Below are 10866 nucleotides of genomic sequence, written 5' to 3'. Positions count from 1 at the left end.
ACCGTCGAACTATTTTGCTGCTCTTTTCCAGGAAGTTGCATGCTCATGGATGTAGTCATGTCAGATGATGCACAACTTTTGGGCGTTTCATTGCCATAATATAATTTATAAAAATAATGCCATGCCTACTCATGATCAGAGCCCAAAAAGCATTCCCGATTATGCTGCCCCACCCTGTATCTAGGAATTTTGAAATCGGTGACCTGAGGTCAGGTCAATTATGCACCCTCTCTATAAGTCAACATGGGAAAATTGAAGGGCGCCTCTTTTGGGCAAACGTAATTCTAAATACTCTCAAGCACTCTCAAGCATTGGATCACAGAACATGACACACTGCATCGAAAAATTACACCCGTGACAATCGTGCCTCTATTGCTCTCCTGTGGAGCCACTTTTGTCACATAAGCTTCACTATAGGTATGAAGAGTTGGGCAGGGGCGACAAAAAGCCTCCTCACGGGCCCCCGAGATTGGATTTTTTCTCCACGAACTATACGGAAAAATCCAACTTTTTCCGTATAGTTGAATTTTTTCTCCACTGGCTAAACGCTTCTCGTGAGCGGAACAACAGTCAAGCCACAACATAAGCAGTCTACCCGTGAGCAAATTGGTTTCGCTGTCCGCATGACAGCCGATTCACGTGTGGCTGCATTCTGCCGTCTGTATCCGTATTCCGTATAGTACGGCGGCGCGACGGTAGACACTGGTACATACCCGCCAATACCAGCGCTTCGGACCGGCAGACTCTCTCGGTTGTGGATCAGCGGTCAACTGAGCCGTGAAAAGTCTACTCACAGTTCACGAGAATGCCTAAGTGGGGAGCGCCTGGTGTTGTCGCATCAAGTGACAGTATTTATATAGGGATTGTCTCATGCAGTGCCTTATACTTAGCGCACAGCGACGCATCAGGCAGCTGTTATCTGACAGGGTTGCCTAAAATAAACACACATTTGTGCACGTAGCCACATCACTGAGGCAATGGCGCAGAAATAGCGCATGGCGATAAGGATGTATTACACGGGGTACCGAATCCACGTGTCGTGGTTGTGCACAGTCGTATAGAAATTATTGGGTCCTACTTCGTTCCTAAGCAATAAAATGATGCGATAGTATGGGTAAGTCGAACCAGATTTCATGGTTAACCAAGTGGCAAGGCAAGTGAGCATACATAATCCTCGCCGGCCAGGGGTTGATGCCATCCTCTTGTTTACCTGTTTATTTGTTTATCAAACCATATGATACCTAACCTACCTTACGAGTTTTATGAGGGTGAGGCCAATCGACCTGGCCTTGAGGGTTATAAAAGCGTGTAAGCCGCGGGATGTAGAAACGCCAACATTGGCATACTCTATGGGGGCATCCTTCATTCACGTCCCCTGAAAAGTTCAAGTCCTGGCGCACAGCTGACTTCCCTACGCCGCTCGGCGTAAGCTCGTCAGATCGCCTAAAAACGCCAGTACCTATGTAATAAATATCAAAATTTAAATAATTAAAGTAGCCCTTTCGCACACTGTACACTGTACAGTGTACAGTGATGAGCCCTTCAAACTTCAAACGATTCCTTTCTCGCCAAAATTTATGACAGATATTCCAGTTTTAGCCTCTTACAACGTAAAGATGGCGGAAAGACTGTGTCACTGTTCTCATATCTCCAAGACATAGATCGATCTCTGTTTCAAGCATTATATCGCCTTTTCAAAAGGATTACAATTTACAACCTAGTCGCCCGCTGCGTTACATTTCCACGGAATATGCACAAGCTTGCATTCCGATGTCAAATAATCTCTCCAGGCAAACTTTTTGGGCGAAGTGTCCGAAATGGGCTGCCCTGCTTCCCCCAAAGTAATGCTCCACAGAAAGTGTCTTGGGAATAACATTAATTACGGGCATGGTTTCGACGGCCTTTCACAAGATTATCAGGCGCCGTTATATCATAAGATATTGATCAAGTTTTTTTATCGAAAGATCGGGGGCGGTGCGGAAAATAGCATAGGGGAGAGTGGGGTAATTTGGCCGGTGGTGTAAATTGGCCGCCCCCACCTGTCCGATGTCTAATAAAAGTGAGTGAAATAACTCTAGTCTCTATTCATTTGTCATGGGTAGAGATAACTGGAGGACAAATGTCAAAACTTTGCCCCTCGTAGTTTTATTCAAAATTAATAAAACGTTAATTTCATTAGAAAATGGTAACTTTTACTTCTGTTTACATAGTTGTATAACATGTAGTATTTGGGCTAAAAACGAATTCAGCCATTACAGCGCCATTCTTGGGGGTGTTCAGCGGTTCCAAGAGCAATTTTATCTAATTCCGTAAAGCCGTGATGACTTTATAGACAAAATTTTTCAGAATGGCAATATGGGGTAATTTGGCCGGGACTAGCGGGGCAACTTGGCCGGTGCGCTCATGGTCACTATGCTGGGACGGCCGAGTTTTCATGGTCAATTGTACCATAAATGACATGATTCATGACCAACTTTGACTACTTTGATGCCTTACTTCCGATTGGTCAACTGTAAGAGCATGTGACGTCATCAAAGGTTACCAAACGTTTTTTGCTAATAAATCCTTACATAAAAATGGTACAGCCGCACAAATGGTCTCATTCTGTTCAGCTCGCCAAGGCGCATCGAATGATATGCATGATGACCTTGAAATCACGTGACCTTGAGGTCAAGCGACCTGATTCAACGTGACCTGAGGACAACCTTTGACCTTGACTTCTCAAGGTCAACACATATATCTTTCGATGCGGACTGACGAGAGAATTACGATGGTACTCGAAGTTTTGGCCTAGCTTGATTACTTCAAAAGTTATTCGTAAAAAACTGTGATCGCATCTAGAGCCGCTAATTTGGCTATTTTGACCCCTGTGACCCCTGAGCCAACCTCCAAAATGCGGCAAATGCGTCATAGGACACACGTCATTGCTGAATCTGAAGCTGACTCGCAATATAACAGAAAATCCCGACCGCAAACTAACGCCGGCCAAATTGCCCCACACCCCCGGCCAAATAACCCTGCTAGTGGGGCAATTTGGCCGCCTTGCAGACCTTTGTAATACGTCATAATTTCAATATAAGTAATTACTCTATCATTTCAAGCTCACTGTCCAGTAAAGTAAAATGAATGCGACACCTGCCAGCGTTGAGAAAATGCAGAAATGTGTCGTCAATTTTAAGTTATATCGTTTTCTAAAAAAAGCGGCCAAATTACCCCACGCTCCCCTACCCAGAGTACACTTTGTTGAATCAACCCGGCAAATCACGGATTAACCAGATATGATGGCGTAAATACTCCGCAGCAAATTTTCATAGAAATCGTATTTCAGCATTTTCGGACCCCAGGCAAGAAACACCCAGACACACCACAAAAACAACACTGCACAGCCACAGCCAATAGCCCCAGACGGCGGAATACGAAAAACGCGCGGTCGTTGAACCAGGCAGCTTAGACAGACCGGCAGAAGACACTGATCTTTAGACTTCGACGCTAACTATGGACGCACAGAGCCCGCAGCTTATTCCACCAGGCGACTCCAGCCTTTACCGCACCGCCAATGATCGTGTCGGTCGGACGATTGAGAGTAGGTACTGAGACGGGCCAAGTGGCCGGTCAGACAACTGAGAGCTCCAGGGGACAGATCGAATGACTGCACACGAGTCTCCCCGCTCGCAGATGGCACTTAAAGGCGGACTGACTTCTTTCCGGTGGAGTAACACTAGCCTGCGTCGTGGTATTTCTGTCGACCTAACAATATAATCGTTTGTGAACCAGGAGAAGACACCTTTTTCTATGCCAACGGGTTGACGCTCGGAACATTCTCGAAATATGTACCGACACATGTAATCCTGAACGCATCATGGGCAACAAGTTCACATGGCTAGTGAAACAGGCCGTACTTCTATGACAAGACTGCACATATTACTGGGCATCTGTCCGTAGGTGTTAAATCGAAATAAACAAATAAACAAACTGCCACGGCATGTGCAAGCGGCTACGCTGCCCATGCCGCAGTCACCGCAGTCAGTGCGCCAAAAACTGTCAGTGCACGCCGGGACGGTGGGCCGGCCGCGCAACAGCCACCGATTGAGTAGACGACAACTTCACGGTGATGCCGTGATCATGATCGTCTTGATCCGTTTCAAATGCAGGTAAGTGCAGTAATAAATTTAGATACCTACCTACAAAAATACGAACACTTTGTCGAAAACAACACTCGTTGAGGACCTCTCGAGTTTCACTGACATCACATTATCACGGCGTCCCAATATTCACCGGGACTCCAGAGGTATCATTCAGCCTGCGAACCTACCGCGAAATGCTCGGCGCTTCTTTCACATGGCCGCTACCCTCTTGGTGCGTCGCGAAGTCACTGGCGGCGCCTTCACCTTCAGTGGCAGCTTCAGCATGGCCCTGTCGCCTGACGACACGGTCAGACCGAGCAGAGCGCAGTACTGAACCAGCCTGCCGAGAGGGGCATAACAGTTAACACACGGCCAGATCAAGCAGTACTGGAACCGGAGAGGGGCATAACACATGGTCAGACCGAGCAGAGAGCAGTACTGAACCAGCCTGGCAGGAGGGACATAACACACGGTCAGACCAAGCAGTACTGGAACCGGGAGGGGCATAACACATGGTCAGACCCAGCAGAGAGCAGTACTGAACCAGCCTGGCAGGAGGGACATAACACACGGTCAGATCGAGCAGAGATGGGACATAACACACGGTCAGATCGAGCAGTACTGGGACATAAGACACGGTCAGACCGAGCAGTGCTGGACCAGCCCGCCGGAAGGGGAACTGCCAGAGATGCCATTCTGCGTTCAACAGTCAAAGAGCCGGGTCAGAGGTCAGAAGTGACAGCCGGGTCAGAGGTCAGAAGACAGACAGCCGAGTCGGTGGTCAGAAGTCAGACAGCCGGGTCAGAGGTCAGAAGTGGCAGCCGGGCCAGAGGTCAGAAGTGACAGCCGGGTCAGAGGTCAGAAGTGACAGCCAGATCAGAGGTCAAAAGTGAGACAGCCGGGTCAGAGGTCAGAAATCAGACAGCCGAGTCGGTGGTTGGTAGCCAGTGGTCTGAGGTCGACGATGAATGGTCAGGAATAGGGTTTCGGCCTGGGATCAGTGGTTTGGAGCCGTTCGCTAAGTGTAAATGTCAGCAGTCTGCGACTAATTGTATTTACGGCTTGCACCTATTGGTTTATTTATACAAGACCAGCACTCTTCGAATGCTTATTATTTGGGGCGGCGTACTGGGTAAGTTATCTAGGGCCGATATTGAGTGACAGAGTCCAGTGAGCATTGTCGACAGAACTGGAAAAAGTTGTCGCCCACTTTTCACAGAAAACCGGATGTGGCCATATTGTGTGTACTTCAGCTGATCCCAAACACTGACGTGATGATGCTCGCAGACATGCACAAAAAAAAAATACACTCAAAATACCTACATCGTAGCAAAAACCAACCAACTGATGCCACGAATTTCTGTTTATCCACTTAATGTAAGATATTTATAATTGTATGGATGCTGTTGTACGTACAATATTAACATACTTCACATCGAGAGGCCGCACATCTACAGCAAGTAGTGGTTGGACAGTCGTCTTGTGGGGTTCGGTAACCGCAAATAGTATTGAACAGTACATCAGCTGACAGGCCGGTGTCTGACTCACTTCTTCAGCTTGACCCTGGTGATACCAGTGATATCCTCCAGTCGGATGGTGTAGTCGTGGATCCAGAGGGACACCACTATGATGTGGCAGGCCAGTTTGTCCAGCAGGCGCTCCGACCGGTCCCTGGTGACACACGCGGGCAGAGAACATGGAAAATGGGACGGAAGAAGACGAACTTTTGTCGAAAAAATACGAAAAACATTCCCTTCTGAGGGAGGACCGATAAACATACGAACATATTGCAAGTAACTTTTTCACCATACCGTTTTAGATGGGCAAAGCGACATAACAAATATTAGATCACGATATTTACAAAGATATAAAAGGTGACACAAAAAGGATTCTGCTCGTTATCCATGCATTTAGTTCGTGAGTTGGAGCTTGCCGCGTTCTCGGCGTAACTGAAAGCAGCCTGATTCTCATTTGATAACTGCCTCAGGGAACAGGAATTCGGCCACACATCGAGCATTTACCACAAAACTATTTCTCCGTCATGTACCGTGCGTTGCCGCACCACTCCCTTTTCCGTCACCCCGTCCTGTCCGCTCGACACAACACACTCACCATCCGTTGTGGGACCTCTCCATGAAGGCGTCTCGCAGGTGCTCCAGCACCGGCTCCGGAATCATCAGCCGCTTCCAGGACTTGGTGACGTACATGTCCTGCAGGTTGCGCAGCAGGCGCACCATGTAGAACAGGTACATGGTGAGAGTGAACTTATCTTCGTCAGAGTCCCTCCATTTCGCCGCTTGGGTCACCAGGTACTCGTCGGTTCTGTGGAGGGCGGGGAAGCGTAACGGCCAATGTGAAAGAGAGTGGTCACAGGCAGCACCGGCACTTACATATATGGGGCCAGTGGCTATGAGGGAGGAGGGCGTATATGGCAGGCACAGGCAAAACACGCTAAGAACATGATCCTGTACTGTAACTATGTAAGGATCTAGGTAGGATTACTAAATACCTAAAACGCTAAAAGGTACGGATCTGCGTTTTCCACCACCAGATATGTGGCTTAGCAAGAAGCCTGCATCCCCTTACAATCATACCATTGTATATCATATCACCCACCTGTCCAGTTTCTTCAGCGCTTCGTCAAACTTATCGGCCGTATTCTGCAGTCTTTTGTAGAGCCATCCGGGCACCACGTCCTCTCTGTTATAAACCTCGGACGGCTCTGTGGCTTCCAAGTTCTGCGGCGGCACCAGCCCCGTCTCCATCCGGCCGTCCGGAGCGGTCGGCGTTTCGTCTCCCTCCGCCGGCGGCTGGGCCGGTTTCACGTGGTCCATGGCCACCTCTAGCGACTGAGCCACCGATCGGGACCCGCTGCCCACGTCGAGCCGCGTGCTGCGCTGGTGCTGCTTCTGCCAGCGTGCCAGACCGAACGCCCGACCCACGTCTGTCCAGGTGTACTGGGGAGCCTCTTCACCCTCCGGCTCGGCCGCCGCGGGCTCCAGGGCCGGGGATAGGTGGAAGGACTGCAGCGGCACCAGGCGCGCCTTCCCTGCAGGCGGAGATGGGGATAGCTGGTCAGTGAAGCACGCAACACAGAGCCAGTGATGTGGTAATGACAGGTGGCGGCGATAATGGCGATGGCTGCCGTTTTTAAGCGGCAAAGCTGCCATAACCTCGCATGTTTGGAATAGCCACGTTGACAGCGGCAGAGTTTGTGCTAAGTTGATCTTTCCTTAGTGCAGGTCACAGGTCAACTGAATGCAGATTGCAGGTCGTGACCTCTACCGTCCGAACGCAAAATTCCGGTTGTCGGGATAATACATGCATGCAAAAATTTAGCGTTCCGAAATTGCTGGATATTTATGTACGCCAGACATCCCTATGAAGTCTGGATCATTACCAACTGACCTATGAAAAAACGGCATTCAATGTCAAAGGTGAGCAATGGGCATTTGTCACTGATAAGTGAGAAATAAAAGTCCGAGACAGCTACGAAAAACGCGTAGGGTGGGCGTAAAACATCTCTGCCCCGCACTGCTAACGATAATGGCGACCCACCTGTGGATTTACTGACTACGGCCAGCATCAGCTGCTCGGGCTGCGATTTGTTGACGTAACTCAGACGGTCAGTGTTGGCGGTCAGCAGCAGGGAGCCGTCCTCCGTGTTACGAAACGAGGCAAACTTGGCGCCCCCGGGCACGTTGTCGCTGCTGGCGAACGTGACTGAATGAGAGGGGAGGGTTAGTACAGCATGGTGAGTGGTGACAGCCACCTTTGTGCTACCTGTACTGACAGCGTAGGATGATACACATCTATACACGTACCAGCTATTTACTGTTCTCATCAATCATGTACCTACAATCTATGCACAATTTTTGTCAGTTTCAATGTATCTGTTGAGAGAAATATGTTAAGTTGTATCAACTAGCAAATAGCATTATGCACCATGGAGGTTTGATCATAGCTGACCCATAGTTCATCAATTTTTGCCCTAGCATCAATAGAAAGGCCTGGATCTATGCACAACAACCAGGTATTTGCAATACACTGACACCTTTTGGAGCAATAAATGAGTGAGCACTGCACAATCGTGAGCCATGCACCTGTGCCTGTGCGGCCTGAGACACCTGGACGACTTGGGCAAGCCAGCCTCCAGTCGATCCCCAAGAATGCACCAAATTTGATGGTTATGGATGCAGAGGTTCTTGTGATGTAGAAAGGTTCTCTGCACATTCATAAGTTTGACTGACACTTGTAAAATGATTCACATCTTTTAGTTAATTAAAAGATACATAAAGTAAAATATCTTTAGACAGACCACTCACCAAGTTTAGGTAAATTTGCCCTTGCTGAAACATCTGAATCTGCAACATCTTCAATCATTGCTCTCTTTATTGCTTTCATGTTGGTGCCTGCTTCCACACCTACTAATTATTAATTAACAATAATGGAAGTGTCCCTGAAAAAAGACAAGCAAACATTAGGAAAAGGTATATGAGCACATCTCAAATTGTTGTTCATATTATTAATTCAATGCTATCAGCATGGAAGCCTATGCTATGGGACACTCTTAAGTCTGACATCACATAATAAGGGTCTTGCATCACATCAGGCATCTTCTCTGACTTCACATGTCAATATCAGCTTCTTGACTGCACAGAACAACTCCTTAAGCACTTAAGATATTGTTAATTGGTCATTATCAAGGCTTTATAAACTGCTAGAGCTTTTCAGGTGAAAACCATGTAGGATTGCAGTGTAGCTTTAGTACTTTGTAGTAAATAATAAAACCAGCAACAGCCAACACGTCTCTAATGTTATGATCATAATGTCGATAACGCTATGACCATAACATCAAAAAACTCGAAAGAAAATATAATTCATCAATTTCAGGCTACAACCGAACTTTAACTGTGCAAATTTCGGTTGGAAGCTGGGAAGAGTCCAGACTGTAAAACATCCATATTCCATACACTACGCCAGGCAAGATGGTAGATACTGGTGAGACCTTCTTGAGACTATATTGACGCGAGGCCGCACAAGGAACCGGCAGAGTTGGCGAGCGCGGAGCGGGCGACCGAGGCCGAGGGTACTTGTTTTGCCAGGTTGTCAGATCTCTCATTCCCCTAAATCCAGCAGTGGGCAGGAGTTTTACCGAGCCCACTGCAGAAGTTGCTTCACAACACCTGACAATGTTCAACAAGGTCTTTCATACCTATCTCAGTGCCAAGGGTGGAGGCCTCACCTGAGCAGCTGCTCCTTCGCTGAGAACTTGGGACATCTCGCGATTAGGAGCACTCAACGGCAATAACCGGGGTGAGGGACATCTCGTCCCAAACCCTTTCCAGAGCCCCCCTCAGGGTGAATCTGCTGCTAGCTTGGCCAGCATGCCAAAAAAATGGTGGCCACCATTCAGCGAAAAATTATGCGGCCGCCCTGCCCTGAAAAATTAACCCGGCAGTTGCTGGGGTATTTCGCCACCCACCGTTTGCTGGGGGGGGCGTTAAACGCCCCCAGCCGATAACTCGAGAACCAATAGGCGCAGCGAAACGCACGAGGCGGCAAACGAAAGAACGCGACGAGACGCTTCAGACGAGTACTTTAAAGTTGAATTTTGAGGTCACAGGTCGGGTCAAGGTCAGGTCAAACACCTGAAATCGGGCTTTCAGTAGCATGGACTTCAGGACTTCGCAATGGGCGCCTCTTGTCAGAAACTCTGTCAAAACGGTGCACAATCCATCATATAAGGCCTACAAGAGTGTCAGTTTCATGTAGGGGTCAGTCAAGCATAGGTCAGGGTCAAGGTCAGGTCAACCGGGTAGGCACATATCCCCGAAAATCAAAACTGTTATTCGCAGCCTATGACACATGTTTTATGGGTAATTTGGGCCGTAGAACACGATGGTGACATTCATTTTATCATATGTGTACGTGTTTGGCTCAAAAAGTTCAATTTAAGAAATTCATGTATCATGGTCGTGAAGTAGTCACGAGAAATTGTCAAGATTCAGTTCAAGATTTTGGAAAATGCGGAACGACAATCAATAATCGAAGATAGCCATTTGATTGTTCATGGTATTGGCATTCTAATGGCGTTTACGGCATGTCTGTATGTCTATTCTGTGATTTTATGATTTTTTGAACATATGCTGTTTTTGGTCGAAAGCTGAGAAATCATGACGTCACTAAAACCTCGATATCTCAAAAATTTTCCGACCGATTTTTTTGAAACTATGTCACAATAAACTTCAATCAATTCCCTACAGGTACCCAAAATTTGGCGCGCCATTTTTATGCTATGGCCCGGCGAAAAAAGTGGGGGCGTTTAACGCCCCCCCCCCCGGCAACTCGCGGGTTAAGCTGCCGCCATGCGCTGAATTCAGCACATCAACATGGGATGTTACGCCGGACGTGCGCAGAACTTTTTGGCAAAATGCCACAACTACGCTGGACGTAATATTCCGCACAACGTGCAGGTATTTTTTCCAGTCTGGGGAAGTGTCAAATGGCTAGCACACATTTTTCCCTGAGGCAGCCACACAGGTAAAGGTTGTGTAAGTTAGAAAGCCAACAACATGTCCAAACCATAAAGCTATATACGGCCTTGCCGTAAAGCTTGACAATTCTAAGAGGGCTCCGAGGGCCCAGGCTCAGCGCACCTGCGGAACGTGAGAGCACGCACTCACGCACTTGCTGGTGCACGTGTTTTTATTGCAAAGTAACAAAAATATAACCAGTGTTT

General features: G+C 47.9%; 1 protein-coding gene across 5 annotated transcripts; it reads right to left on the bottom strand.

The window, feature by feature from the left end:
- Positions 1 to 3302: 3302 nt before the first annotated feature.
- LOC122374054 lies at positions 3303 to 10847 on the bottom strand. 5 transcript variants are annotated; one of them, XM_043352564.1, is made up of 7 exons: positions 10784 to 10847; positions 8450 to 8583; positions 7683 to 7847; positions 6741 to 7173; positions 6237 to 6446; positions 5673 to 5795; positions 3303 to 4464 (listed from the first exon to the last, which is right to left on the bottom strand). In XM_043352564.1, exons 2-7 carry the CDS (start codon positions 8526 to 8528, stop codon positions 4335 to 4337), a joined length of 1140 nt encoding a protein of 379 aa, XP_043208499.1. In that variant the 5' UTR covers positions 8529 to 8583; positions 10784 to 10847; the 3' UTR covers positions 3303 to 4334. The 5 variants fall into 5 exon arrangements, with proteins under 5 accessions (XP_043208499.1, XP_043208500.1, XP_043208501.1 ...); XM_043352565.1 differs by having other exon boundaries at positions 10710 to 10792; XM_043352566.1 differs by having other exon boundaries at positions 10746 to 10785.
- Between the last annotated feature and the right edge of the window lie 19 nt (positions 10848 to 10866).

Source organism: Amphibalanus amphitrite, unplaced genomic scaffold (assembly GCF_019059575.1).
Source record: "Amphibalanus amphitrite isolate SeventyFive unplaced genomic scaffold, NRLGWU_Aamphi_draft 001596F_arrow, whole genome shotgun sequence".
Classification (NCBI taxonomy): domain Eukaryota; kingdom Metazoa; phylum Arthropoda; class Thecostraca; order Balanomorpha; family Balanidae; genus Amphibalanus; species Amphibalanus amphitrite.
This window is presented reverse-complemented; position numbering and strand designations above follow the sequence as displayed.